This window comes from Piliocolobus tephrosceles, chromosome 9 (genome assembly GCF_002776525.5).
Source record: "Piliocolobus tephrosceles isolate RC106 chromosome 9, ASM277652v3, whole genome shotgun sequence".
NCBI lineage: Eukaryota > Metazoa > Chordata > Mammalia > Primates > Cercopithecidae > Piliocolobus > Piliocolobus tephrosceles.
The window spans coordinates 86,318,059-86,343,215 of record NC_045442.1 but is presented as its reverse complement, the minus strand read 5'-3'; the positions used below and the strand labels follow the sequence as shown (position 1 = coordinate 86,343,215).

Genomic DNA, 25,157 nt, shown 5'->3' with positions numbered 1-25,157 from the left:
CCACTGCACTCCAGCCTGGGCGACAGAGTCAGACCCTGTCTCAAAGAAAAAAGAAAAGAAATAAAGAATCTGGGTTCTGACATTTATTTATTTACTCAATGTATTTTTTTCTTTTCTTTTCTTTTTTTTCTTGAGACCCAGTGTTGCTCTGTCGCCCAGACAGTGTAGTGGCGCGATCTCGGCTCACTGCAATCTCCGCCTCCCGGGTTCCAGCAATTCCGCCTCAGCCTCCTGAGTAGCCGGGACCACACGCGCGCGCCACCGCGCCCGGCTAATTTTTTGTGTTTTTAGTAGAGAAGGAGTTTCACCGTGTTAGTCAGGATGGTCTCCATATTCCGACCTCGTGATTCGCCCGCCTCCGGTTCCCAACGTGCTGGGATTACAGGCATGAGCCACCGCGCCCAGCCTATTTACTTTAGAAAAACAAAGGTGGCAAAGGTGGAATCATACAACATACGGCCTTTTGTGTCTTATGATATTCATTTTTGCATCTGAATGTTCAAGTTAAATAATATCTACCTTGTGAGGGCATTTGAATCACTTAGAATGGTCCTCGGCACAAAACTTGCCTTAAAAAAAATTTGCTTCATTTAATTTCGATTTATTCACGAGGGGCTAAGGGACGTTGTGCAAGGGCTGGGAGAAAGTGTGTGCCTGCGCTCTGCGCCTTCTAGAGGGCAGTCAAGGGCTTCTGCTGACCCGAGGGGAGATCTCGCGAGACTTTCAGACGTCTGGCAATAGGCGTGCGAGGAAGATTGTGTTGTCGCGAGAACTCTGCCTTTGGGCCCTAGGTTAGCGTGGGGTTGTGTCTCAGTCCATCGAAGGTCTCCTCCGATCGCCCAGAGAGGCACTCGGACCTGGTAAGAACGCCGTGGGCCGGGTGGAGGCTGGATGACCGCTGGCCCCCTGGGCCCGGGCTTGTCCGTCCCCTTCCCGACCTGACAGACACCGGGCCCGGCCTGCCTTCTCCTCCCCTTCCTTCCACACGCCAGGCCCAGGCACCTCTTCCTGCCTGCCCGCCAGTCCCGGCCTGCCTTCTCCTCTTCCCTCCACATGCCGGCCCGGGCCTGCCTTCTCCCCTTCCTGCTACACGCCGGGCCCCGGGCCTGTCTTTTCCTCCCCGACCCTCCTCATGCCTGGCCCGGAAACCTCCTGCTCCCCGCCGGCCTTCCCCTGGCTTTAGGTGTGACAGCTCCAAGTTTCCTATTTCTCTCGCCTCTTGCCTGGATCTGGGGCGTGGCAAGGTCTGTTTTGCCGAACGAGCCCAGAACACAATCCGTTTCTAGCTTGTCAGGTGGAAATACAAGTAAGATACTGGGGTGTTTTTTTTTGGCCCTCTGTGTGCTAAACACATACCGTCACATTTAGTTCTCCCAATAATCCCGAAAAGTAGCTTGATTATCTCTGTTTTACAGATGAGAAGAGTGAGGCTTGCTCATTCAGTGGTTCATCCACCAACAATCATTTATTTGGTGCCTGTTACGTTCAGGATGTTGAGGATAGCAATGAAAAAAATGGACACACTCCTAATTCTCATGGAACTAAATTCTTGTGTTGGGAACAACAATAATCATAAGCTTACGTGGCACGGGATTTAATATGGAATGATGCCATCAAGAGTGGCAGAAGTAGAATGACAGAAGTCAGAATACTAGAATTTATCTGACCCACGGGCAGAGCTTTTTTTCTTTTAACTGTGCCTTTTTGTGTCTATCTAATCAGGGTCAGGTTCACCATAGTAACTGCCTTTTGGATGGACTTAGCTTTCCACCACGCACTTGGTAATTTGGAACTAGGTTTACAGAGACTCTTGAGTTACTTATTGGAATGAGGATGGCACAGGAAGTCATAGTTGGCCCATTTCTGTACCGAGATCCTAGTGTGACATTTCCAAACTTTAAAGTACATGAGACCATTTGAGAAAGACTTACCCTAATGATGCAATGGAGGGAGATTCATTTGCTGCCCTGTGGCTTAGGCAATTTACTTGGTTTTCTCATTTGAAGATTTGCTAGCTTGCAGATTTGTTCAGATAAGTAAATGAGATAATATATATGTAAAGTCCAGCACAATAACATTCCTTTCACTTTCTCCTTCCCTCCCTTCCAGGGAGCCTTTGTCCTTGGGTCTCTGAGGAAAATCCTACTCTTTGAAAGTTTTGTGATACTTTTTATCTAAATAAATCTCTACAATCACATTATTACCTTTGTGCAAACAGGCATTTCGGAAATAGAAAAAACACGTTGAGCTATTGAAGGAAAGGAAGACGTCCTTCTCAAAGGGGGAGAAGATATTTTAGAACTACATGATACCCCGACCCCTGTTTTTATTAAATCAGCATAGCTGTGCCAGAATCTCAGGAGCCTGTATAGGGGTTTCATAAAACTCCATAGGATATCCTGACACATATCCCTCCCCCGGTTTGAGAGTCCCTAAGTTAGTTTTTTTTTTTTGAGATGGAGTCTCGCTCTGTTGCCCCGTCTGGAGTGCAGTGGCCAGATCTCAGCTCACTGCAAGCTCCGCCTCCTGGGTTCACGCCATTCTCCTGCCTCAGCCTCCCCAGTAGCTGGGACTACAGGTGCCTGCCATCACACCCGGCTAGTTTTTTGTATTTTTTTAGTAGAGACGGGGTTTCACCGTGTTAGCCAGGATGGTCTTGATCTCCTGACCTCGTGATCTGCCCGTCTCAGCCTCCCAAAGTGCTGGGATTACAGGCTTGAACCCCCGCGTCCGGCCCCTAAGTTAGTGTTTTATAATACTTTCCCTCATATAGTGTTAACATTCAGAGCCAGTCATTGCTGCTGCTGATGGACTTTGAACTCTGTCTCTTATTTCAAAGAATTAGTATTTTCTGCTTTGTTGGCGAATCTGTGACATGAGTTCTCCTCTAGGTGGCAAGTTCACCATTGTGTTCTCAGGGACTATCACAGTAGTGGCAGTTTAGGTACTCCATAAATAGTTGTTGGATGAATACATAATACCTTAATACTTAATGATTCCTTCAACATACCCGGTATGGTTAGGGACTTTGGACTCAGATCTGGGATTAAATCTTGGCTCTTCTACTTGGAAGTTTATGACTGTAGGTAATATATTTAACCTTGTCAAGTCTGCTTTTTTTTTTTTTAATTGTGATGATAATAGCCACTTTAATGGTTTGTGAGTGCTAATTGAGATAATGAGTTTAAAAAAAAGGCTTGGCACATAGTAGACTAGATGTAAATACTTACTGAATTCATTTACTCAGTAATTAATTATTGAACACCTACTATACAACAGTGAACAAAAAGACAAAGTCCCCACCATGTGGAACTGACCTTCTAGTATGTTTTCTGAAGGGAGATCAGAAAATAAATGGTTGCTACGTGCCAGATTGTGGTTAGTACTATGGAGAGTGATAAAGCATATTAAGGGGGAGTGGAGGCAAGACTTTTAAAAACAAAAGATGGTGAGGAATGGCCTCACTGAGAAGATGACCTCTGAGCAGACACCTGAAGGAAGTTAAGGCCTGGGCTTGATACTTGGAGGAAAGTGCAAGCGCCCTGAGGCAGAAGCATCCTTGTTATGCTAAAGGAGCAGCAGGAGGAGAAGAGTAGGGGTAGAGTGGAAGAGTAGGTAGCAGTCATGAGGTTTCTGCAGGAGTCCTAGAGAGAGATGATGGTAATGAAATTGATGAACTTTATGTCTTTCTTTGTTATATCCTGTTCTTTGACAAAAAGTAATAAAAATAGCTAATACTTACATAGCTCTTATGTGCATCAGGCACTATTTTAAGTGCTTTACATATACTAGTCATCAGATCTTTCCACAAAGTATACCTAGCCTCAGAAAATGAAGATTTGTCACTCTTCAGGATATACAGTGGAATGTGCTGCTGGTTCAGAGAGCACTTTCTCAAGCATTACTGAAATCAGCAGTGAATTCACTGCCTCTGTTCACATACTGGTTAGGTTGCAAAGGCAAGCCTAAAGTGTCTATAACAGACCACCCAACCAATATGTATGCATTGGGTTAAGTTCAGTTTCATGGAAGAACTGTAGAAGGCCGTGACATTTTTTATTACTCTTCTTGCTATTTTTTAGTCCTTTTAAAATTTTCATCCAAGGTTTTCATTTTGACTTTGTTTTCATGTAATTATGTCTGGACACATTGCTTCAACATAGAACGCACATGAACGATATGGTGGTCTAGGCTGGAATGGGGGTCCAGTTGACCACTGTTGCTCTAGCTAGTAGGCATTATACTATCTCCATGCATGTCATTTAGAGGAGCTGCCAAATTGTCCTTCTTAGCTTATCTTCTTTGATTGTTAAATCATAACATTGCAGTGCTTAACTTCTGATATGAATGGCTGTACACTCTTAGTCATTCTTATCCCAAGTTGTCATCCCTAATTTTGCTTGACTTAATTAATCAAGATGTTCCTCTTTGGGGTTAGCAGTGTGTTTGGGGACACCTTTGGGGCTTAATATGCCTCTTATGCAGCATTACCTAAGCGCTCTACAAATATGGCAGTTTGGTTCAGCGAGGTAGTGAGTAGCTCACAAAATAAAAGGTTTTGTTGTCAGTTTGGTCATGGGTGAGAAGTCTTAATACTGAGACAATTACAGCTTTCAAAAGAAGATAATCTCAGGTGTGTTTTGAGCTTTATTTTGGCATTATTGCTAGTCCTCCAGGCTTTAGAGGAGGGAAAATACTAATATTTTATCACTTGTTGGCTTCTATAGGGAGAACCACAAAATGTATGCCATATAAAATCGGGATAAAATGGCATTATTACTGTGATAGTAGGTAAGTAACATGTTTTCCTATCCTTCACTATATTATGGCAAGAAGTTTCAAGTTGAATATCGTCCCCCCAATATTCAATTTGAAATTCAGTTAGAATTTCTGTGGTACCGCCAACTCTGAAGAAAAAATCCAGAGTTGGCTGTAAAATACAGTAAATGTGTCCCCTTTAAACCACAGTCTTGCTGCTGTTTGTGTGAATCCATGAAGCTGAGCTTAGCAGGAAAGATACTATCTCAGCACTTATTCTGGGATCATACTTTCAGTGGCAACACCCTTGCCAGCCTTGTCTTGTTTGAAAAAATCCCAAAAGTAATAGTTGTGCTAGAAACATTTTCTTTCTCTGAAAAAACCTTCCCGCGTTAATACAGGCCTTAGTGGGACATCAAGTTGATTATCTATGTTTAAAGCAGAACTATACCATACTTACTGTGGCAAGTCTGAACCTAAACATTAATTTATCATATATTCATCCGTTTGTCCAAAATGTCTTAGGCCTCTGTTGAATTTAGGGCAAAGCATTGTACAATGCCAGGTACATTCTTACGTCGATTCAGTGGCACACATAGAATGGTAATGCCAAGGTACCGCTACCAGGCTGTCTGCTCAGTATTAGGATGTACAAAGCTATTAAATAAATAAGACATGGTTTCTTCTCTCATGGAGCCCTCAGGCTAAGGAGGCAGGCATGTAACAATAGGGTAACGTGTTACAGGCATCCTGCCGGAAACCCATACAGATTACAGTGGTCATGCAGGAGGGAGCAGCCAAGTATACTGGCCAAAAGTATTGAGGAATGAGGTGCTCTGTCAGAAAAGACTTTGTAGTTAGTGATGGTGACTTGAAAAGCAGACAGGTAGGGAGAAGAGGAGAGACTGGCATTGCTGGCAGAGAGAGCTGGCATAGCCAAGCTGCACAAGATAAACCAAACTAGCCTATGCATAGAACAGCTGTCCAGTAGATTAGGGTGTGGGAGCTGTTCTGGGAGACAGCAGGAGAGCCACAGTGAGGCTAGGAAATAGAGAGCTGTGATGGTTAATTTTAGGTGTCAACTTGACTGGATTAAGGAAACTAGAAACCTGGTGAAATGTTATTTTGAGGTGTATCTGTTTCCAGAGGATATTAGGGTATGAATCAGAGTGGATTAGGTGGGGGGAAATCCACCTCAGTGTGTGTGGGCTCCATCCAATCTGCTGGGGCCCAGAGAAAACAAAAACATTGAAAAGGCAGATCTGTCTGCTGGAGCTGGGATACATTCCTCCTGTCCTGTCTTTGGACAATAGAACTCCAGGCTCCCCAGGCTTTGGGCTTCAGGACTTGTGTCAGTGGTCCCTTGGGTTCTCAGGCCTTTGGCTTCAGACTGAGATTTACACCATCTGCTTTCCTGGTTCTGCGGCCTTTGCACTTCGACTGAGCCATGGTACTGGCATCCCAGGGTCTCCAGCTTGCAGACAGCCTGTCATGGGACGTCTCAGCCTCCTAATCACATGAGCCAGATCCTCTAATAAATCCCCTCTCATATCTATGTCTGTATGTATCTTTATGTCTATATCTATGTCTGTCTATATAATGGTCCATCTCTCTGGAGAACCCTAACTCAGAGCCTTATTGCTTTTAAAAGAAATTTGGACTTTATCCTGTAGGCAAATGGGGAGCCATAGGAGAGCTATGCTGCCTTAGATGAGATTATCTACTTGGGATGGATGGTTGTTGTTTTGAGACAGCATAGAAATTCTTGAAGCAGAAGAGAGGTAAGATACGTTATGCATTTTTCCCCTTTAGAACCTAAACATTTTATAAAGACACAAGGTCAAATACTGAAGCATAAGGGAGTAAAATCTATGTGTAAAGTGGTCTGAGTGCAGAATTTTAGATTTTTATGATTTTCTTTCTCCTTAGTCTTTTTATGTTTATGTAATATTTAATAAATCACATCATCATAGTAACGGCTACAGCTGGCTTGAGGAGAAACACAAATGAATATAGCTGTGAAACTCAGTGAAAATATACAGTAGCTGAAGACTTGACTGTGCTGGGGCATTGGTCAGGATCTTTTAGAGAGGGAACAGAGACCATCGGTTAAGTAGGTGATGGCCAACAAAGTTTCTTTGTATTTACATTGTGACCAGCCGTTTTTCAGAGGCACATAAAATAGATGAAAGTTCCTGACATCAGTTATATTTTAATAGACTTAAGAATTCCTTCTTTGTTGCCATTGATGTAAATTAGTACAAAGGACCATAAAATTGTAACTTTAGTCATTCAGAAGTATGTCTAGTTTTTTTGTGTCTTTATGAAATGTATTATCCAATGAAGGCATTTGGAATTAGGGAGAAATTTTCTTATTTTTGATAATGAATGCCTGGATTGGGGTCCCAGAAATTGTATGCATCACAGACAAAGCAGGCATTTCCACTCTGTTCATCTGAAATCCAAGGGATACTTAATTTAGGGTAATGGTTCTTTAGTGTTCCCCTTTGGTGTTTCTCATGCGATTTTGCTTTACTCTGACTATTAACAAAAATAGCTTTATATTCATAGAAAAGAGCAAATATTTTACATTCAAAAAATCGACTAAAAAGTAATAGAGTTACAACGTTGTCTAGATTTCATCTTTTGGCCTGATTGCCTATGCAGGCTAAGAGGATTATCTCGGAGAAAAGGGAAAGCTAGAAGTACCATAAGCATGATAGTCACAGGTAGGTAGTGCTAATATGCCAGGCACTGTCCTAAACATTTTAGTTCATATAATTCATTATGGTTCATGTAATTCTCATTGAGTTGGGCCCATTATGGGGTGGAGCAAGTCGGGGAAAGGAGAGGCTGGAGAGGAGCCCCAGTGCCATCCTAGGTCCCTCTAGCTGGCCTTACCCTGACAAGCCGGGCGGGGGCAGCAGGCGTCTAGCGGAGAGGCCCAGCGGCAAGGGAGCTGCGCGGGGGCCGCGTGCGCCAGCGGGGACTGGTGGGGAGCAGGGCAACAGTGGGCGGAGTTTTCTGCTCCTCCCCGGCCCCGGCTTGAGCGCTCCAGTTCGCTGGTGGCCGCCGTGTGACGCGCTGGAGGGGCGCGGCCCGGGCTTGGGGACCTTCCGCACTCGGGTCAGCGGTAAAGTAGCGTGTTGTTTGCCGGGCAGCTGGCGCGTCGGTGACCTGGCCTGTGAGGTATGTCTGGCAGCCCAGGGGCCGTAGCGGGCGCCCTTGAGGCCGCCGGTAGTCTTGCAGGACTGGCGCTGGGCGGGAGCCAGGACCTCGCGGATGACTGCGCGCATGCGTGCAAAACGGCGACCGGGGCTAGGGCTAGGGTGAGGGTGAGGGCCCCTGAGGCCGTTTGGAAAGGGCTTTTGGGAAATCTGGAAAGCCACATGAGTCAGTGTTGCTTTCGAATTAGAAACACCTTGCGGTCGGTTTTCAGTTACTTTAGAAAATTGATGTGCTGGGATTTATTGCTCTCGTTTACTTGTGTAAAGGTGGACAAATCTGAGCCTAGTAAACTCTGAACTGTTAAATCTTAAAATGTTCAATAGTGAATTTATTATTACCTTATTTTAAATCTGCGATATTAACGTTTGTTTGTGTGGTTTTAAAAAGATTACAGAGAACCAGGTTCTGGATTTCAGAAACTGCTTGTCTTGATAAGGAATTTAAAGTGGGCTGGGGCCAGGGTAACGTGTATATAATCCTTGAGTTAACGAGTTGTATAAAAAACAACCTTTTTAAAAAAGAGGGAAGAAAGAACGTGTGAAGTGAAAAAAGTCTCAAGGTAAAATTGCAAATTATTTTTTAATTTATAATTTTTTTAAACTAAAAGCTTTACAGATGGTCTAATGCAGGGTTGTCTCATCAAAGAACCAAATTGTTCAGTTAGTATTTCGAGTGTGGTATTCGTAGAACACATAGGTATCCTGTGGATAGATGCTGCGCTTGGCCTTTTAGCAATGACTAGGATGCCAGGCAAATAAGTAAAAAGTAGAGGTCTTTGGAGGGGGAGGGGCAGGTGGCAAGGGGGGCAGAGAATGTGAGAGCTAGAAGGTGAGGTTAGAGATGATCTAGTCTGAGCTTTCATTCTTACAGACAAATGAAGCCTGGAGTGGCTGTGATACAGACGTTGAATCAAAACCATTTGCATTGGTATTTGGCAGTGTTTTGGTTTTTCTGAGCTTATCATGACATACAAGGGTACTGTTGATTTATTTGTTTTTTTTTTTTTTTTTTTTGAGAAGGAGTTTCGCTCCTGTTGCCCAGGCTGGAGTGCAATGGCTGTGACTTCGGCCCACGGCAACCTCTGCCTCCCTGGTTCAAGTGATTCTCCTGTCTCAGCCTCTTGATTAGCTGGAATTACAGGCATGCACCACCACGTCCGGCTAATTTTGTATTTTTGGTAGAGACGGGCTTTCTCCTTGTTTATTCAGGCTGGTCTCGAACTCCCAACCTCAGGTGATTCGCCCACCTCGGCCTCCCAAAGTGTTGGGATGACAGGTGTGAACGCCTGACCAGTACTGTTTATTTTTGTTTGTGTTATCCAAGGCAGAAGATTCTGAACAATTGTGGTTATAATTTACTGAGGACTATGAAAATTGACCGAAAATCTTAATGGAAGTTATTTCAATAGTAATCCATTGGAATGTTAATTTTAATCTCTAGTGTTGGCAAATAAAAATACTTTATGGGTGATAATACACTAAAGGAAGAACAAGTTCATCTGGGAGAGAGAACCCAGGACTAGACCTTGGGAACTGTGTTCTGAACCCAAATCTTAACCCCTTCTGGCTGTGGCCCTTCAGATGGGTCACTTAAACTATCTGGGCTTTTTGTGGCTTCATCTATAGAGTGTTATATTAAAGAGATGGCCAAAATTTTTTCAGCTTTATTTTTTATTTTTTTAAAGAGGCTTGTGAGGAGCTATTTTTCAGCTTTAAATTGTAGTTTGTGTGGGTCACAAGAGTTATAGCTCTTTGAAAATTTTATGGTTAAGCCATACAGTAATAACTTAGCTTCATTTGTGGTTAGTTGCTCAATTCTGGTCCCATGATCTTCAGACTTTACAAATAGATTTGTGCAAAGCATTGTGTAAGGATGGCATATATAGTTTAAGGAATTCCTCCTTGAGGAAACTCCAGGTTTTGTTATTCGTTAGAAGGGTATGTATGTTTCTCTCCTCCTCCTTTACTTCCTCCACCCCCAAATTTAGGACAGGGATCCTAGAGGCAGGGAAGTTTTAGAAAGCACTTAAACTTTTAATGTTGTCTGAAACATGAACATTTAAGGCAGTCCTGTTTTGAAGATGGTAAGGCAATATTTTGGATTATAATGGTGAAGATAAAAAGACATTTTTAGTAATCTTTTTTTGATTTGAATATTAGGATCAGAGCTGATTTGGTCCAATCTTTTTACAGGTAAGAAAACAGTCAAAAGTATCCATACTTTGTATGTATTAGAGGATTTAGACTATTGAGTTTTTGAAGTAAATAAAAGATTGCCTTTTGCTATGCTGTATAGTGAAGGACTTGATGGAAATCTAATATTTATTAAATAATCACCATCTCCTTCCCCCTAAGTCTGTGAGTCTGTATTCCTCACATATGAATTAGGAAGTTAGGTTCCACAAGGGCAAATGGTGCAAGGTCATAGCCCTGATAAATGGCTAAAGGATTCTGTCAGATCCTATTCACAGCCTGTCAGCTAAACCTGATAACAATAACCACTGTAATGTGGAGGGCTTATGGTATGCAGGCGCTAGGCTAAGTGCTGCTATACAAATAATGTCTCACTGTAACCTTACTGCAGCCCCTCTGTAGCTACCATCCTTGTCTCCCTTTTTCCTGAGGAAATTGAGGCCCAGAGAGGTTATGTTACTAGCTCGGGGGTCTCAAGCTTGGAGACAGTCAGAACTCAGGTTTGTCAGACTCCAGAGTGATCTCTTGATGATCATGCTTGCCACTCTGGCTCTTGAACCTGAAACAAATGGTGAACAACTGTTGAAAATGGCCATGAGAGCTAGTTACCTCATATCAGTCTCTTTGGGTGTAACATTTCGTACAGCTGGCTTAGGCTTCAACTCATTGTGATTTGAATTCACCCATGGTTGGGGCTCTTCATTTCAGCTCTGAAGGTTTCCTCTTCATCACAGTGCAAAAGGGCAAGCGTTTGCACAGCTCCTTTCTTGGCATCTGGGCTGTGAAAGCTGACAGTGCTCTAACTGCGCCACAGGGAGGAGGAGGGACAGAGAGAGCCAAAGGCAACAAAGGGGCAAGCATCCTGGGACTTACCATAAAGAAATGAAACAGGTTTTCTTCCTGGCTGACAAATGAGCTCTCAAGATGACTTTTGAAGGATAACACTCCTTTTAATTTGAAAAAATGTGATAACTGTGTGTGGAAAAATCAGTTTTGTAACTTTTAAATCTCATCCTACATTCTGTCTATAGCTGATAAGGGGAAAGTCCAGTGTGTGAACTCTTGCTATATTCTACTCTTATTGTGTAATATTAGTACTTGTGATTGAATTGAGAGTACTTGCTTTAGGAATCTAGTAGTACAGTCAGCACTGTATGTGTTTGAGTTTGTCTCCTGTATGTTCCGGAATTCTGGAATTTTGACATTGTGAAGCAACAATTTTACTGATTAAATTTTACACTGTGCTAGACATTGTGGCATTCCACACAAATGGTGAGGATCTAAGAGTGGGAAATTTGGCACAGGTGAAGAAGGCTGGGTAACACATTTGAAAGACTGCTAAACATGTCTTGCATGACTGACCTAAGTGCAAAGTGAAGCAGCCTGTCACACTCCAGCTCTCCAAATCGGAGTCAGCATTTCACCGTGTGATGCAGGTATTTTTCATAGTCCCTGCAGTGAGTTCCAAGTGCACACTAACGCTTCTGCCTAACACAGGCAGCTTATGGCATGCAAAAGGAGGATGCAAGGTAACCACTGTTGGTGTGTCCAGGGTTGGAAAAATTTCCACAGGGATTTCTGTGAAATCCAATTAAGGCAACCCTTTCTTTTTAAGAGATGATTATGGAAAAAGAGACTGATGAAACAAAATCAGCAAGGGGAAGTTTAAAAATTTCCTGAATTGTTCAGTTTCTTGTAGAAATTCTAGTTCCTGAATCAGAGTGTTTTGCTGAGATAGTGGACAGAAAGTTTGTTTTGCTGCTCTTCCTACTTCTCTCAGAATACATTATTTCTGAGGAAGGAACTCACCACTTTTGTCTCTATCCAGCTTTCAGCTAGGCATCTGGCCCTAAACTTAGTCTTAAAGATGCAGTCAAGGCCTGGCAAAGTTCCTTTGTCTCAAATGGGCAGTCAGCCACTTGGAAGACTGCCCTGGGTAGGCCACTTTTCACCCCAAAGCTGGCTTCTCCGAGAAAGTCATTGCTTTCAGGACAGTTAGGAAGTTATTTGATATATTGCCTAACATGCCTCCTATTAACCTTTTTTACCCCCTTGTGTCTGTTCCAAACAAATTTAATTCTTCTAGTTGACAGGTCTCCACGTACTTGAGAATGGTAATCATGTCCTCCTGGAGACGTCTCTTATCTAGGCTAAACAGCCTTCCTTCCTGGAGAAGTTTTTCATGGTTTTGAGGCCTCTTTCCCTTTTCTAAGTGTCCTCTTCTAAAGCGTGTTACTCAGAAATAAGTTTTGAATTCAGTCTAATAAACATGGAACAGGTTAATCCTGTGACAAACACTATACTTTTGGTAAATGTAGTCAAATAGTATGTAAGTTATTTTTTCCCACAGACCCAGCACTCTGCGAATTCATAGAGAATTTACTTTCAGTTAAAGATTTCCACCCTTTAAAAAGGGTGGAAAATATTCTTTTCCTTGCCCTCCTTGATTAAAGTGAAAAACTTACATTTTGTTTTGTAAGATTGAACAGCTGTGTAGAGATTGTTTTGGGATCTGCTTCTGTCACAGCCCCATGTTACCTCCAGGTTTAATGTTTGTCTTCTATGTTTTCATACAAGTAAGTAGAAAAAACAGGGATGTGCCTCTAAAAACTTCACACACTGGCCTTAGTCTGTCATCCTTTGAGTATTTTGTAAAAAATAATCTTCTTATTCAGTTTAATTGTGCTTCTCTTTAGCTGATACTCACTTTGTCCACAGTGATATATAGTCTTGCCACAAGTCTTCTGTCATCCCTTGGTGTCTACAGCATTACCTTTACTTGCTGGTTTAGTAACACAATCCAAAAGGAAATAACTGGTATCACAGGGCTTAGTGAACCTATTCTGAGCTCTAGTAATCACTGCTGTCATTTTCTCAGTGTTTAAAAATCATGTCATTGTTCTTCCAGTAGCTTTTGTCAAGTTTTACTTCATGGCTTTACTGACACTCTTATGTTGCAGTCTCATTGTATCATTAATGCTGTTCTTCCTGTTTCTGTTTCCTATCGCTCCTAAACCCGAGCTTTTTAGAAAACTCTGTATTTACGAATTTCTGTTTCTCCTTTATATGAGAATCATATGAAATCATTTTGTCACATATAATCTGTTATATATAATGCACATTCTTTTATGTATTATATATTACATATATACTCTATATAAAAAACATGTATCTCTATATCTGTTATATTCTTTTTTGTTGTTTTGAGACAGAGTTTCACCCTCTTACCCAGGCTGGAGTGCAGTGGTGTGATCACGGCTCACTGTAGCTGCGACCTCCTGGGCTCAGGTGATCTTCCCACCTCAGCCTGCCAAGTAGCTGGGACTACAGGTGCACACTACCACATGTGGCTAATTTTTGTATTTTGTAGAGACGAGGTCTTGCTATTTTGCCCCGGCTGGTCCAGAACTTGTGGGATCAAGTGATCCACCCACCTTGGCCTCCCAAAGTACTAGAATTACAGGTGTGAGCCACCGTGCCCAGCCCTGTGTTATATTTTCGAGAGCTTCCTAGCTGTGAAGTCATTCTTAAGTTCTTCCTAAATAAAAAAAAAAGTTCTGCCTTAAAGGGGGAAAATAAAAATTCTATCTTCTAAACAGTATTCTAAACTTGATTGTTTGCAGCTTATTTTCAAAGTAATCAAAGATCCTTCTGTACCTTTTAGTCTTCATCTCTAAATCTACAAAGTGGAACACATACCTCATATGACTATATGTGTGTTATAAATAGAAAATTATATTCTAATGTTGGCTTTTAACTTTTCAGGACACTGTATGCTCTGTTGATTCAGGACAATTAGTGTATTTTTCCAGAAATAGCTATTCACATGTAAAGTGTTACTAAAGTAGATTATAGAGTTTTATGGTAGGAACAGTGGTAGAGGGAAGGGAGGAGACAATATTTATTAAGAGTATCTTATGTGCTAGCTCCAGTGTTGGAAAGTAATCTAAGTAGTTAGTAATGGGAGTTGGCTGGAATGATCATTTGAGGGATGATTGAAAGGTGGTTTTTGGTTGTAATTATGGTGCTATTTATATATATTTTTTTCTTTTAAAGGAGCAGTGAGGAGAATGAATACCTTCCAAGACCAGAGTGGCAGCTCCAGTAATAGAGAACCCCTTTTGAGGTGTAGTGACGCACGGAGGGACTTGGAGCTTGCTATTGGTGGAGTTCTCCGGGCTGAACAGCAAATTAAAGATAACTTGCGAGAGGTGTGACATGTGCTTTTCTCTTCTCTTGTCTGGACTCTTGGCCCAGGGCTGGTTAGAGCATGGCCAAGGACTTGGTTTCTCTGTGCCACCAAAAGTTTCACCCCATGCCTTGCGTGGTCTACTTGGTCCCAGTCAGTTGCCTGATACACTGGTGCCTTTCATCCCAAGGGGAAATAAGGCAGGTGCTAGAAGAGTCTGGAAGACCCTGTGCCATTCTAGAAAATTCTATTCAGCATGCATTTTTGATTACTCCTCTGTGTGATTCCTCAGGCACTGTAACCAGTAAAATACGAAATGAGTGAGCAGTATCCTCTCAGCTGCGTCCTCTTGATTGCATGAAGGATGCACTTGAGCATCCTCCCCGTCATCTTTTAACTGGTTAATGGCATTGTTCTGTTGACTATCTGTTAGGGCAAGCCAGAGTGAAATCTGTTGTTGGTTCCAGTAGTATTTTGTTGTTGTGTGTGTTGTGACTTTGAAACACAACTTTATTAAACAGAAAAAAAAATGTGTTTTAAAATACAGTTTCTTATGTGTATTGTCATGGATAATTTATGGCCTGTTTTGACTTTTTCCCTTGGAATTTTTATATTTAGCCCTGTTTGAATCACTGTTTATGCTTCCAGAAACATTAGTTTATGATTTTACTTAAATTGTCTACCCTAATGGTCTTCTAGCTATTGACATGTGGTGGCACACCTCTTTACTAAATTGTTCTGCTGTAAATGGACTGCTCATTCTGTGGGGTGAGAAAAGAGATAAGGGGCTAGCTATTAAGTAATACTCTGTCTTTATTCTGCTGATAAACTTGTAAAACCATAGGTTTTTAAATTATGTGGAAAACTGAGGGGGATCAGCATTTCCTGGTACATTCTTGTATTTTCTCTTGATTAGGACACCCAAATTAAACCTAATCCTCTTAGAAGGATGGGTATTGCAGGAGGATTTTAGAGTTTAGGTATGCCTTTATGGCTGGGATTCTTAAATTGGGGTCCATAGGGCTTTAATGGGTCCTTGGGTGGGCTTTGGAACACTAAACCGTGAAATTATAGGCAAAATCTTGAAAATACACATTTTTTCTGGGGAGATACTTCATAGATGTCATTGGATATTAAAAAGGATTTGTGATCCCCCCCAAGCCCTCCCCCGCCCCAAAAAAGTTTAAGAACCTCACTATTCTGCGGGAAACATCGTTCTTTGGGATTATAACACTAGGAAGCTAACATGTATGTGTTTCTTAGGTCAAAGCTCAGATTCACAGTTGCATAAGCCGTCACCTGGAATGTCTTAGAAGCCGTGAGGTGTGGCTGTATGAACAGGTGGACCTTATTTATCAGCTTAAAGAGGAGACACTTCAACAGCAGGCTCAGCAGCTCTACTGGGTAAGGTGACTGCATGGCTAGAATTGGTTTGAGCATGGCTTCTGGTTGCCAGAGAGTATCTTCCTTGTAATGCAGTGTTAATATAGATCAGATAAAAGTTTAATCTCAAGTTCTGTTTGGTAACTTGAGTATATCTGGTGCTTTTGGTATCATTGTGGCTAGATGGTTTCATTTTTCTTTTAGTTATTGGGCCAATTCAATTGTCTTACTCATCAACTGGAGTGTACCCAAAACAAAGATCTAGCCAATCAAGTCTCTGTGTGCCTGGAGAGGTAACAACCCTTTTTGCTTATTTTACCTTTTGACTCTCTAACTTTGATATACTAAAAGAAAGTCAGTTTTGTAACTCATTGCATGTGTTGTATTTAACTTGCATGTTGCTAGGATAAGATCATTCTGCTTTATGTATTTAATATTATACTTGCTGATACATGAATAAGCTGTCTACCTTTGGTTGAGTTTCTTAGAGAAGTGTAATCATTTAAAATTACTCACAATTTGACTTTTGGATGAAGTTGATGAAACAGATATTCCTTAAAAATAGCCAATTTGGTTTTTTTCCCCAGACTGGACAGTTTGACCCTTAAGCCTGAAGATTCAACTGTCCTGCTCTTTGAAGCTGACACAGCTGCTCTGCGCCAGACCATCACCACATTTGGGTCTCTCAAAACCATTGTGAGTAATCGCATATGCTTCATTGGGCACTTCTCATATCTGTGGCATCACAGCTGGTCTTAAAAAAAATTACTATGAGTAGTGACTTTCTTGAGAATTTGATTAGTTTCAAAAATTTCATGTTCTCAGCTGGGCGTGGTGGCTCATGCCTGTAATCCTAGCACTTTGGGAGGCCGAGGAGGGCAGATCACTTGAGGTCAGAAGTTCGAGACCAGCCTGGCCAACATGGTGAAAACCTGTCTCTATTAAAAATACAAAAAAATTAACTGGGTGCCTATAATCCCAGCTATTTGGAAGGCTGAGGCAGGAGAATCGCTTGAATCCTGGAGGCGGAGGTTGCAGTGAGCTGAGATCATGCCACTGCATTCTAACCTGGGCGACAGAGTGAGATTCTGCCTAAAAAAAAAAAAATTCATGTTCTGCTTAAGTTGCCTAGGTTGCTAGTTCTTGGAATGTAGTACAGACTCAGTGATACTCTTTTGGAATGCCTCATGTATCTCTCCAAATACTTCTGATACTTTTTTTGTAAAATTTATGGCTTGAATAGTTTTTAATAAAGAACCAAACATTTGGGTCTTGTTAAAAGTGGTAATACAACCAATTCTGGTGAAGATTTTTTATATAATAGTTATGTGGTAGAGTATTCTCAAATTTGATAACTACTTTGTAAGTCATGGAATTTAGTGTTAATATTTCTAATGAAATGGTTATGCTTTAACATTTTTGAAATTTGGAATTATAATTTCACTTTTTTGGCAGTATAGCATAAATAACATGATTAAATTATCTCATTTCATAGCAAATTCCTGAGCACTTGATGGCTCATGCTAGTTCATCAAATATTGGGCCCTTCCTGGAGAAGAGAGGCTATATCCCAATGCCAGAGCAGGTAAAATACCATTTTGTTTTTGGTAATTGAGTCATTACTTGGCTTATATTTCCTTTGCGTTTTATATAGCATTAAAAAATACTACTATTTGTAAAAAGGCACCAGTGGCAATGAGTTAGTTTATGAAATTGAATGCTTCCCTTGAGATCTAATGCCAAATAGAAATTTAGATATCTTGTTGGGGCTAACAGACAAAGTAATTATCAATCAGTTCACAGGAAATTATCATTAGCTGTCTTACTGATACTGGTTCTCTGTGAGGGATCCTGTTTATAATTTGTAGAGATGATTTATTTCTGAAGGAATGGCAATGTGAATAAAGGATTCTAGATGTTTTTGTTGAGAAGAGCCCTAGAGATCAACTATGTCTCTTGTTTTATAATTGTGAAAATTGAGGCTCTGGGAAGGCACATGACTTGCCCAGGGTCAGTGGCAAGCCAAGATTAGAGAGTGGCTCTTCTCCTTTTCTGGTGAACTTTCTACTGCATTTGACATTCCTTGTTAAATGATTAACAGAAGTCAGCATCCGGTATTGTAGCTGTCCCTCTCAGCGAATGGCTCCTTGGAAGCAAACCTGCCAGTGGTCATCAGGCTCCTTACATACCTAGCACCAACCCCCAGGACTGGCTCACCCAAAAGCAGACCTTGGAGAACAGTCAGGTCTGTTGTTGCTTTTATTGTTTCTACAGTAGACGTAGCAGTAGGTGGGGTTAGTTACTAATCAGTAGTAGTATCTGTCATTGTTAAGTTTTTGGTTGCAGAATTGCTTGAACCTGGGAGGTGGAGGCTGCAGTGAGCCAAAATTGCCCCACTGCACTCCAGCCTGGGTGATGGAGAGAAATTCTGTCTCAAAAAAATAAAAAAACAAACAAAACAAAAACCACTTTAGCATCTGGCATGCAGTAGGGGCTCAAGAATTTGATGAACTAGCCGGGCGTGGTGTTGGGCACCTGTAGTCCCAGCTACTTCAGGAGAATGGCGTGAACCTGGGAGGCAGAACTTGGCAGTGAGCTGAGATTGCGCCACTGCACTCCAGCCTGGGTGACAGAGCAAGAGTTCGTTTCAAAAAAAAAAAAAAAAAGTGCAGACAGAATCTCCCAAGCAGTCATAATTATTCTGTCAAACTAATACTGTGTACTTTTTGTGTAGACTTCTCCCAGAGCCTGCAATTTCTTCAGTAATGTCTGGGGAAACCTAAAGGGCTTAGAAAACTGGCTCCTCAAGAGTGAAAAACCAAGTTATCAAAAGTGTAACAGCCATTCCACTACTAGTTCTTTCTCCACTGAAATGGAAAAGGTTGGAGATCAAGAGCTTCCTGATCAAGATGAGATGGACCTATCAGATTGGCTAGTGACTCCCCAGGAATCCCATAAGCCGCGGAAGCCTAAGAATGACAGTCGTGAAACCAGTGAGAAGTTTAAGCTCTTGTTCCAGTCCTATAATGTGAATGATTGGCTTGTCAAGACTGACTCCTGTACCAACTGTCAGGGAAACCAGCCCAAAGGTGTGGAGATTGAAAACCTGGGCAATCTGAAGTGCCTGAATGACCACTTGGAGACCAAGAAACAGTTGTCCACCCCCAGCATGGTTACAGAGGATTGGCTTGTCCAGAACCATCAGGACCCGTGTAAGGTAGAAGAAGTGTGCAGAGCCAATGAGCCCTGCACAAGCTTTGCAGAGTGTGTGTGTGATGAGAACTGTGAGAAGGAGGCTCTGTATAAATGGCTTCTGAAGAAAGAAGGAAAGGATAAAAATGGGATGCCTGTGGAACCCAAACCTGAGTCTGAGAAGCATAAAGATTCCCTGAATATGTGGCTCTGTCCTTCTAGAAAAGAAGTAATACAACAAACTAAAGCACCAAAGGCAATTCCTTCTAGAATTGCTGATTCCTTCCAAGTCATAAAGAACAGCCCCTTGTCGGAGTGGCTTATCAGGACCCCATACAAAGAAGGAAGTCCCAAGGAAGGGCCTAGTACTGAAGACAGAGATGGCAAACAAAAGTTTAAAAGCCCTATGAACACTTCCTGGTGTTCCTTTAACACAGCTGACTGGGTCCTGCCAGGAAAGAAGATGGGCAACCTCAGCCAGTTACCCTCTGGAGAAGACAAGTGGCTGCTTCGAAAGAAGGCCCAGGTGAGCATAAACATCAAAATAGCACTGTTTGAGTTTTATTTATTTATTCATTTATTTTGAGATGGTGGGGGTCTCTGTCACCCAGGCTGGAGTGCAGTGGTGCAGTCTCAGCTCATTGCAACTTCCCCTTCCCAGGCTCCAGCCATCCCCCTGCCCGCACTACAGCCTCCTGTGTAGCTGGGACCGTAGGCATGCACCACCATGCCTGGCTAATTTTTTGTATTTTTGGTAGAGATGGGGTTTTGGCCCCGGGTTGGTCTCCTGAACTCCTGAGCTCAAGCGATCTGCCCATCTCGGCCTCTTAAACTGCTGGGATTACAGGCGTCATCCACCACACCTGGCCTAGAGTTTTATATTTCATAATCCCAAACCTTCCAAACTGGTCAGATCCTTAAATATGTTAAATACTAAATTTGGAATGGAGGATTTATGAATTTTTTTGTGCATTTTCCAGGCCTAAGCCCCATCCTTCAGGAAAGAAAAGAATCTAGCCTGTTTTATTGCTATTTATGGAAAATATTTGGGGTAGAAATAACAATTGTCACCTTTGTTTTTGGTTGTTAGAGAGAATGGCCAACATTTAAATTATTCTCTGTAGACCCTATTTGAAAGATAAGTTGGTCTCATGCCTCCTAGTTTTCATGAAGCAACCTACTCTTTTTCTTTTATTGCAGGAAGTATTACTTAATTCACCTCTAGAGGAAGAACATAACTTCCCCCCAGACTATTACAGCCTCCCTGCAGTTTGTGATCTCTTTGCCTGTATGCAACTTAAAGTTGATAAAGAGAAGTGGTTATATCGAACTCCTCTACAGGTGGGTACATGCTACCAGCGTGAAAATTAGCTTATAGCTATTTATAAAATAAATGTTTTGTCTTACATATGAAGTCATAGTTGGCTCATTGAACCATATCCCTCTTAATAGTATGTATATTAGGCAAGTGAGGGTGGGACGGGGGAGCTCATAAAAAGTTCATGTGTTTTAATTTAATTTGCTTTATGAACTAACTAGGCGTACTTCAGTGGGAACTTTCAAGATGTAACCGTTGGAAATTTTCAAATCCCATGTGGATTCTAATAGCTTATAGACCTACCTCGAAGGTGGGTTTGGTTCCAGGCCACTGCAATAAAGCAAATATCCCAATAAAGTGAGCTACACAAATACTTTGGTTTCCCATTGCATATAAAAGTTGTATATAATACACTGTAGTTTGTTACATCTGTAATAACATTATGTCTTAAGAAGAAAACAATGTATATACCTCAATTAAAAAGTATTTTATTACTACAAAGTGCTGAAGGTCATCTGAGCCATTCACACAATCTTTTTGCTATTGGAGAGTCTTGCCTTGATGTTGATTGCTGCTGACTGATTAGGATGGTAGCTGCTTGAAGGTTGGGATGGCTGTGTCAATTTCTTTAAATAAGATAATGAAGTTTCCTGCATCATTTGACTTTTCCTTTCATGAAATACTTCTCGGTAACATGTGATGCTGTGTGATAGCATTTTGTCCACAGTAGAACTTTCAAAATTGGAGTCAAATCATGTTGCTCTTTATCAACTAAGTTTATGTAATATTCTAAATCCTTTGTTGTCACTTCAGCAAGACACAGCATCTTCTCCAGGAGTAGATTCTATCTCAAGAAATTACTTTCTTTGCTCATCTATAAGCAGCAGCTGCTCATCTGTTTAAGTTTGATCATAAGATGGCAGCAATTCGGTCACACATTCAGGCTCCACTTCTAATTCTACTTCTCTTGTTGTTTCCACCACATCTGCAGTTACTTCCTCCACTGAAGTCTTGAATTCCTCCAAGCCATCCATGAGGGTGGGAATCTGTTTCTTCCAAACTCCTGTTAATGTTGATGTTTTGACTTCCTCTCATGAATCATGAATGGTCTTAGTGGCATCCAGAATGGTGAATCCTTTCCAGGTTTTCAGTTTACTACTTTGCCCAGATCTATCAGAGGAACCTATGCAGCTAGGGCCTTAAAAAATGTATTTCTTAAATAATTCTTGAAAGTTGAAATTACTCTTTGATCCATAGGCTGCAGAATGGATGTTTTATTAGCAAACATGAAAACATTAATCTCCTTCTGCATCTCCATCAGAGCTTTTGGGTGACCAGTTGCACTGTCAATGGGCGTAGTATTTTGAAAGGAATGTTTTTTCTGAGCAGTAGTTCTCAACAGAGGGCTTAAAAGATTCAGTAAACCATGCTGTGAAGAGGTGCACTGTCATGCAAGCTTTGTTCCATTTCTGGAGCACAGGCAGAGTAGATTTAGCATAATTACTATTACTATTATTTTTGAGACAGAGTCTCTGTCGCCCAGGCTGGAGTGCAGTGGCTCGATCTTGGCTCACTGCAAGCTCCGCCTCCCGGGTTCACACCATTCTCCTGCCTCAGCCTCCCGAGTAGCTGGGACTACTAATTTTTTTGTATTTTTTTAGTAGAGATGGGGTTTCAACGTGTTAGCCAGGATGGTCTCGATCTCCTGACCTTGTGATCCACCTGCCTCGGCCTCCCAAAGCGCTGGGATTACAGGTGTGAGCCACCGCGCATGGTCAGATTTAGCGTAATTCTTAAGGGCCCTAGGATTTTTGGAATAGTCATTGAGCACTGGCTTCAACTTAGCCACCAGTGGCCAGTGCAGTGGCTCAGGCCTGCAATTCCAGCACTTTGGGAGGCGGAGGTAGGAAGATTGCGTGAGCCCAGGAGTTCAAGACCAGCCTGGGCAACATACAGTGACCCTGTCTGTACAAAAATTAACAAATTAGCTGGGTATGGTGGAGCATGCCTATAGTCCCAGCTACTCAGGAGGCTGAGGTGAGAGAATCTTGCGTCTGGGAGGTCAAGACTGCAATGTGCTATGATAGCTCTGCTGCAGTCTTGCCTGGTTGACAGAGTGAGACCCTGTCTCCAAAAAAAAAACAAAGTCACTGACTGTGTTAGTCCCTAACAAGAGTCAGTCTGTCCTTTGAAGCCAGGCATTGACTTACCTCTCTAGCTATGAGTTCTAGATGACTACTTCTTGCAGTAGGAAGTTGTTTTTGTCTACACTGAAAATATTGAGTGTAGCTACCTTCATTTATGATCTTGGCTATTCTGGTTAACATGCCACTTCACGCTGCATTTTTGCTATGGAGATGGCTTCTTTCCTTAAACCTCATGAACCAACCACTGCTAGCTTCAAACATGACTTTTAGTTCCTCACCTCTCTCAGCCTTCATAAAATTGAAGAGAATTAGGGCCTTACTCTGGGGTTAGGCTTTGGCCTAAGGGAATGTTGTGGCTAGTTTGATCTATCGAGACCACTAAAACTCTCCATATCAGAAATAAGGCTGTTTGCTTTTTAAATCATTCATCTGTTCACTGGAGTAGCACTTCGTTTTTTTCAAGAACTTTTCAGCCAGAGAATGAAAAGCTAAAACACAACAAAAAAACACTTTGATTTTGTGCTCACAGCTTGGCTGGTCCAAAAGGCCTGCCCAGCTTTCAACCTCTCTTGGCCTTCAACATGACTTTCTCGCTAAGTTTAATCATTTCTGGCTTTTGATTTAAATAGAGTGAGAGATGGGGACTCCTCCTTTTAGTTGAACACTTACATGCAATTGTAGGGTTAATAATTGGCCTAATTTCAATCTTGTCTGTCTCAGGGAACCAGGGAGGCCTGAGGAGAGGGCAGAGAAATGCGGAAAGGCTGTTTGGTGGGCATTCAGGACATACATTTATCGATGAAAAGTTTACCATCTTTAATGGGCACAGTTGATGACACAAACGCTCAATTTGTAAAAAATACAATATAACAAGGTATACCTATATTGGGAAATGAGTCAGAGCTTTAAGGCAGGGAAAATTTGCTTTTATTCTTCAGTGAAGTAACTTATCTGTGGGCGTTTCTTTACAGATGTGAAGGAATGGACAAGAGTTGAGCAGCCTTTCTGCCGATTATCACACATCATGAGCTGAATGACTGCGGCTTGCCAAATCTTTGTGTTTTTGGGTCTGACCAGTTAGCTTAGTTCTTCTGCCTAATTTTGAACTAGTAAAGCAAAGTGAGTCATCAGATTATGAGTTACTGTTTAAAAGAAAAATGCTGTTTATTCATGCTGAGGTGATTCAGTTCCCTCCTTCTTACAGAAGTATTAATTCACCCCACTAGAAAAGCAGCATCTTTGTGGATACGTCTTTTTCACAAACCTCCAAGGCTCCTTAGATTGGGTCATTACTAAAAGTACATTAAAACACTCTTGTTTAAAAATGAATAATTTCCATAATCGAAGTGTATTGATGTATTCTAAAGCTAGTAAACTTCCCTAACGTTTAATTGCCCTACAGATGCTTCTTTTGCTGTGGGTTTTCTCCTGTTAGTGGTCTGAAATAATGATTTTCCTGTTCTATTAATATATAGTGTATTTTGCACAAAAAATTAACCTGGTCAGTAGTGATTACCAAAATATGTATTAATAATCTTGGCAATTTTTGACATTTTAGCCCATGTTAGTTCTACATTATTCTTAAAAGAAAGTCAGCTACTGCAAATTTTGTCTTTCTGTAAATGTTATTAAAATATCCAGTGAGCTCTTTTAGAAGGACTCAGTAATATTTCAAGACTATTTTTGAGGTAGTTCTAGCCTTTTAAAATATTCTACAGACCTACGGGGCTTAAAAGAACCCCAGTACCGACTAAGCAAATAGGCAAAAGATATGTTGGAAATGTAGTATAGTACTTGAAACATTCACTATCATAGGGATTATTGGTGCATCCTGTGTAAATGGAAGCTGAGCTTGACACCTGGTGCTTTTAACTAGGGATGAAGTCGTCCTCTCACTGCAAGCACAGCATACCTGTACCTCCAAAAGTGACGTTTTAGTGAACAGGTCGTTTTCAACACTTGTGCCTTGGGGTGCTCATTGAAGCTTTGTGAAAACTACTGATGTTTTCTCAGTCTCCTTAAAGTTACGTCCATGCTTTAAAATGTCTCTGTAGGAGAGAAGTGGGTTTATGTTTTCTCTAAGATATCTTTGCTGCTTTCCATACTTTGAAACTATTAAGCTTCTTAACTGCCTCTTATTGGAAATACTTCTGGGGAAACTTCATGGTCCCACAATGTCATTGCCATACAGCTTCACTAGAGTTCTTTGAACCACAGCTGAAAAGAGCTTTGTATTCTTTTTTAATTCTCTCTCCAGATATCATTTAGGAGTATTATAATAAAGGTGGTGGGCAAAAACAATGTAAGGAGCCTTTCCAGTTATCTTGAGTTGCAGCTCTGTAGTTTCTTTTTTGAGGCCAAACACACTGTATTTTACAAGTCACAATATAATTTACATTAATCACTATGTTAACGAGTATGTGAAACATTCTTTTGCATTGATGAATTTTGTATCTGCCTCCATTAAAAGCATAACAGCCATAGTTGTTGCGTGTTATTTGTAAAACTATTTGTCACAAAGTGTGCTGTTATATAATGTGATAACTTTTGGTTAGGAATCCAGCTGAGAAACAGCTTGAGCATAAAAATAACCAGTGTATTTTATGAAAAATTAGAAAACAATAGGTATATTAACCTCCATTTTCAGTCTTTTATGAAAACTATTCACATCTATTAAAAAAAAACCTACGGGACTTCGGCTAAGACTGAGTGCCTTTCTACTGGATTCCTCTTACTAGAGGCATCCAAAA

At 41.4% G+C, this 25,157-nt stretch overlaps 1 protein-coding gene across 5 annotated transcripts; it reads left to right on the top strand.

The window, feature by feature from the left end:
• Positions 1-672: 672 nt before the first annotated feature.
• Positions 673-24,890, top strand: NCOA4 (nuclear receptor coactivator 4). Of its 5 annotated transcripts, XM_023230117.1 has the most exons (11): positions 784-860; positions 4,728-4,791; positions 14,235-14,389; positions 15,631-15,771; positions 15,955-16,043; positions 16,338-16,446; positions 17,246-17,335; positions 17,852-17,995; positions 18,485-19,468; positions 20,143-20,283; positions 23,379-24,890. In XM_023230117.1, exons 3-11 carry the CDS (start codon positions 14,249-14,251, stop codon positions 23,382-23,384), a joined length of 1,845 nt encoding a protein of 614 aa, XP_023085885.1. In that variant the 5' UTR covers positions 784-860; positions 4,728-4,791; positions 14,235-14,248; the 3' UTR covers positions 23,385-24,890. The 5 variants fall into 5 exon arrangements, with proteins under 5 accessions (XP_023085883.1, XP_023085888.1, XP_023085885.1 ...); XM_023230115.1 differs by lacking the exon at positions 4,728-4,791 and having other exon boundaries at positions 673-860; XM_023230116.2 differs by lacking the exons at positions 784-860; positions 4,728-4,791 and adding an exon at positions 7,810-7,947.
• Positions 24,891-25,157: the final 267 nt, after the last annotated feature.

What these genes read in the sequence shown, in the direction of transcription:
- NCOA4 (XM_023230115.1), top strand. Translation starts at nt 14,249, where the DNA reads ATGAATACCTTCCAAGACCAGAGTGGCAGCTCCAGTAATAGAGAACCC. An exon ending in TTAAAGATAACTTGCGAGAG is followed by an intron (nt 14,390 to 15,630) that starts GTGTGACATGTG and finishes TGTGTTTCTTAG; the next exon opens with GTCAAAGCTCAGATTCACAG. An exon ending in GTCTCTGTGTGCCTGGAGAG is followed by an intron (nt 16,044 to 16,337) that starts GTAACAACCCTT and finishes TTTTTTCCCCAG; the next exon opens with ACTGGACAGTTTGACCCTTA.